This window comes from Cucumis melo, chromosome 10 (assembly GCF_025177605.1).
Source record: "Cucumis melo cultivar AY chromosome 10, USDA_Cmelo_AY_1.0, whole genome shotgun sequence".
NCBI classification, from domain to species: domain Eukaryota; kingdom Viridiplantae; phylum Streptophyta; class Magnoliopsida; order Cucurbitales; family Cucurbitaceae; genus Cucumis; species Cucumis melo.
In genome coordinates, this window is record NC_066866.1 from 1702160 (window position 1) to 1707081 (window position 4922).

The 4922-nt window shown below is 32.2% G+C and overlaps 1 protein-coding gene across 2 annotated transcripts; it reads right to left on the reverse strand.

Annotated features, from left to right (window-relative positions):
* Positions 1–322: 322 nt before the first annotated feature.
* Positions 323–3613, reverse strand: LOC127151426 (uncharacterized). 2 transcript variants are annotated; one of them, XM_051091075.1, is made up of 4 exons: positions 3326–3613; positions 2036–2984; positions 1027–1808; positions 323–858 (listed from the first exon to the last, which is right to left on the reverse strand). In XM_051091075.1, exons 2-4 carry the CDS (start codon positions 2970–2972, stop codon positions 433–435), a joined length of 2145 nt encoding a protein of 714 aa, XP_050947032.1. In that variant the 5' UTR covers positions 2973–2984; positions 3326–3613; the 3' UTR covers positions 323–432. The 2 variants fall into 2 exon arrangements, with proteins under 2 accessions (XP_050947032.1, XP_050947033.1); XM_051091076.1 differs by lacking the exon at positions 3326–3613 and having other exon boundaries at positions 2036–3134.
* Between the last annotated feature and the right edge of the window lie 1309 nt (positions 3614–4922).

Genomic DNA, 4922 nt, shown 5'->3' on the forward strand with positions numbered 1-4922 from the left:
CCTTCATATGCTGTTAGTTGATTTTACCATATTAATCAAGAAAAAGTTTTTTGTCTGTCTTTGTTTGCATTGAGATTAGTATTTATTGAACCATTCCTTTCATCAACTAAATCCCTTCTAGTTCCTTCAGTTGTACATTGGTTCCTATCATTGGTGATGACTACACAATAAAGTCTATCCTTGATAGAAACTATCTATGATAGACTTTATAGTGGATTACTTCATATTATTACTTTACAAAATCTATTGTTGATAGAAACTATGTGTGATAGACTTTACAATAAAGTCACTTTTACTTTTATAGTCTTGAGAAAAAGGTAGATTATTATTGAACGGTTTGAATCAAACAAATAGAAAGTATTTACTACACACACAAAATAAATGCTCTATATGCTAAAGCTAAAAGTTTATTATAGAAAACATAATATCACGTCACTGTAAAAATGGTGGAAATTTGCAATTTCTACGATTGTGACCAGCACGATGACAATGGCTGCATCTTGAGTGAATTTTCTTCTCGCCAATTGATAATATTCTTTGTTTTCGCGGTCGTCCTGCTCGACGCTTGAAAGTTGGAGGTAGTATGTTATTCTCAATCCCAATAGATTTCCAATTGGCATGGTTCCCAACCGGACGAACTGATCCAGTATAAGTTGAAATCAAAGTACTTGACAAAAAATACTTGGAAACAAAAGAGTAAGTATTCATATTACGCCCACGAAGAACAGCAAGAGCGTGGGCACATGGAATTTCATCAAGATCCCAAACGCGACAGGTACATGATTTGCAATCTAACCGTACAATAAATTGTTTTCTTCCATCAATCACTTGAAATTCAACATCATTAATAGCATTAACCTGAAGAAAAAAAAACTTAGTCAACATATATGGTTTATCCCTGATAGAATCTATCGCTGATATAAACAATCACTGATAAGAATCTATCAGCGATAGAGACTATCATTGATAGGTCTTGTTACATTACCCTTTAACTAAATAAATAAACATTGAAACACAAAAACTTACTGTGAAGCTTCTTGAGTTTTGATGTTGAATTCGTAATTCTCCCTCAGCCCAACTAGTTAAAACAGTTCTCATACAACATGCAACTTTTCTTCGATCATAAAACCAATTTTGAAGTATTTGTCTGATAGAATCGAGTAATGCTGCAACGGGCAAATCTCTAGATTCTTTTAGAACTGCATTTAAGCTTTCTGAAATGTTTGTAGTCATCATTTGATATCTTTTCCTTGTACAATATGCTCGAGCCCACTTTTCAAAACTAACCTTACTAAGATAGTCTCGTATACTAGGATACATAGACTCCATCCATCTCATGTTAGTCTCAAAATCAACAACTGTATATGCTTTTCCACATCTAAAGAAGAGCTTATCAATTATAGGGTCCTTATATATCAACTTCAAACTTTTTAGAAGGTGTTGCAAACAAACGCAATATTCAGCATTTGGAAAAACATTATGAACACTTTTTGGGATACTTAAATGTCGATCAGATATTACAACTAAATCTTCCCGATCCCCTAAACTATTCTTTATATTCTCAAAAAACCATCTCCATGATGCATCATTTTCAGAATCTACAATACTAAAGGCCAATGGGAAAATTTGATTATTACCATCAATTGTTGAGGCTGTCAAAAGAGTTCCACCATATTTAGATTTCAAAAATGTACCGTCAACTGATATATTGGGCCTACAATATTTCCATCCTTCAATGCATGCTCCAATAGCCATAAAACAGTACTTAAAATGTCCCTCTGTATCAGTTTCATAAGCAGTGAATGAACCTGAAATAAAAAATATTATTAAAATGTCCCTCTGTATCAGTTTTACTATAGGTCTGTCACTGATATGGTTTATCACTGATAGACCCTATAGTAAACCACCATAAAACCAGTCGTCTGATGATATGCTCATTTACTATAAGGCCTATCACTGATAGAACTTGTCAGTGATAGACCATATCATTAAAAGCTTGATTGATGATATATAAATTGTAAGAATAAAAACATACCTGGGTTAATTTCTTTTAGTTTCATGAAAAAGTTTGGAATCAAGGCATAAGATTCTTTTGCTTCACCATTCAAAGAATTCATAACAAGTTCCTTTGCCCTCCACGCTTTATAGTAGCTAACATTTACACCAAGTTTAGTACGCATGTGAATCATAATATCATTTGGAGTTGAACGATCAAAAGAACTAAAGTCTTTTCCAATACAATCACTAATCAGTGATGCAGATGCTTGTTTATGAGTAGTTTGAATAACATTTATGGAGCAATTGTGATTAGCAATATACTTCCTTAGCCGCCATAATTCCCCACCCTTGTAACGAGATGCACGAACATACCATGGACAATTATCTTGGGAGCACTTAAACTCAATAGATTTAGAATTTGATCTCACAGTCTTGAACTCAAAGTTGTTCTTTATAGCAATGTAGTAAAATGACTTTGATAGTAATTCCTTGCTAGCAAACATATCCTTTTCTTTCAAATCAAATGTAGAAGACAAGCTACTAACATGAATATCCGTAAGAATTTGAAAATCGTCATCAATGGAAGAAGAAGGCAGCAAAGAACACAAATTATCCATCCCACTGTCAACAACACTAGACCATTCTAAATCCATATCAGGGACATGAGCAATAGCATGGGCAACTAATGGATGTCTTGTAATTTGCCCTTTAACTAAACTTAGAAACCAAGTAACATCTTTATCCTCTTGAATTTGAACCACAGTTTGAATATTAGTGATACCATAATCCAATAAAATTGACAGTTGTATTGAAGAAGGAGATGCATCAAATAGAACTTCTCTTAATATCAAACTCACAAAATTTTCAAAAGACATCATCTCATCAACCAATACACCTGTAGTCTTGTAATTCAAGTAACTATTTGTATCATCCCACTGTCCACTGTGAAACACTACTATGGGAAGTTTAATCATAATTCCAAATTACTGCAGAATGTGCAAAAAATAGTGTATTAGTGCTAGAAGACAAAGTGTCTATCAGTGATAGACTTGTATCATAGCGTATTAGTGATAGACTTCTATCAGTGATACACTAGGATACAAGTCTATCACTATCATTAATAAATGAAAATGATAGACATGTAATTCTGCAAGAAGATGAATTTATATCCAAGATTACAAACAGAAAAACTAAAATACTAAAAAGAAAGAATCTAAAGATTTAACGAAACTAAAATGAAAGACTACATACCAGATGATTTAACGAAACTAAAATGAAAGACTACATACCAGATGATTTAACGAAACTAAAATGAAAGACTACATACCAGATGGTTGGAGGCGGAAGAAGTTGTGGTTGGAGACTGAAGATGACGACTGGTTGGAGACCGAAGATGACGACTGGTTGGAGGCGGAAGAAGGCGTCGTTGGAGGCGAACGAAGGCGTCGTTGGAGGCGGAACAAGGCGTCGTGCGGAAGAAGGCGTCGTGCGGAAGAAGGCGTTCTTGAGAATGGTAAGGCGGAAGAAGTGAGAAAATCGTGGAGAATATATTGGAGAGGGAGAAAATCACGCAGACGAATGGAGGAGGAGAAATTCGCGCCAGGATTGTTTTTAAAACAAGGGTAAAATTGGAATATATTTTAAAAAAATCATCAATTTGCTATATTTGCAAATTGTTTCATAAATTGCCATATCCTTAATATTTTATACCAAATCTGTTATACATTACAAAAACTCCTTTTCATTCATAATTAATCAGGCCCAATAGCCCCAATTGGTCTAATGTATCCGACACTTGGGCTTCCCGTTTGGTTAGTTTTTTTTTAATTAGAATGGATAGTAATTTTTAGAATAATTATTATGTATGTAACAATATTTTTAAAAAAATTATAAATAATGGCAAAATCTATTAGTGATAGACTTCTATTGTTGATAGATTCCTATGATTTATCAGTGATAAACCAACATTTGCTACATGGTCTATCAGTGATAGATTCCTATCATGGATAGATTTTGACAAATTTTGCTATATTTGCAATTTTTTTAAATGTTGCTATATACTTAATTATTGGGTAATTATAATATGTAACAATTTTTAGAATAATTATTAAGTATGTAGCAATATTTTAGAAAAATTGTAAATATAGCAAAGTCTATTAGTAATAGACTTCTACCGATAAATTATTTATGGTTTATCAATGATAGACCAACATTTGCTATATGGTCTATCAGTGATAGATTTTGACAGATTTTGCTATATTTATAATTTTTTTAAAATGTTGCTATATATTTAATTATTTCGAATATAATTGCTACATTTGTAATTAGAGATAGTTGTAAATATAGCAAAATCTGTCAAAATCTATTAGTGATAGAAGTCTATAACTGATAGACCATGTAGTAAATGTTGGTCTATCACTGATTCTATCAGCGATAGAAGTCTATCACCGATAGATTTTGCTGTATTTGTAATTTTTTTTTAAATATTACTACATACTTAATAATTATTCTAGAAATTGCTACCTGTATTTCGAATAGGGATAGTTGCAAATGTAGCAATTATATTCAAAATAATTAAGTATATAGCAACATTTTAAAAAAATTGCAAATATAGCAAAATTTGTCAAAATTTATCAATGATAGGAGTCTATTACCGATAGACTATGTAGTAAATGTTGGTCTATCACTGATAAACCATAGGAGTCTATCAACGATAGAAGTCTATCACCGATAGAAGTCTATCACCGATAGAAGTCTATCACCGATAGAAGTCTATCACCGATTGATTTTGCTATATTTGCAATTTTTTTAAAATGTTGCTACATAGTTAATAATTATTCTAACAATTGCTATCTATATAATCGCATATATCATGGAAAAAGGCCCAAAATTTCCGTCTGACCCAATTGTGATGGCAATAACAA

Excerpts from the sequence above, each read along its gene's own strand:
- LOC127151426 (XM_051091075.1), bottom strand. The coding sequence starts at position 2,972 with ATGATTAAACTTCCCATAGTAGTGTTTCACAGTGGACAGTGGGATGAT. Across the intron at positions 1,809-2,035 it reads ACTAAAAGAAATTAACCCAG|GTTCATTCACTGCTTATGAA; the intron begins GTATGTTTTTAT and ends TTTTTATTTCAG. Across the intron at positions 859-1,026 it reads AAAACTCAAGAAGCTTCACA|GTTAATGCTATTAATGATGT; the intron begins GTAAGTTTTTGT and ends TTTTTTCTTCAG.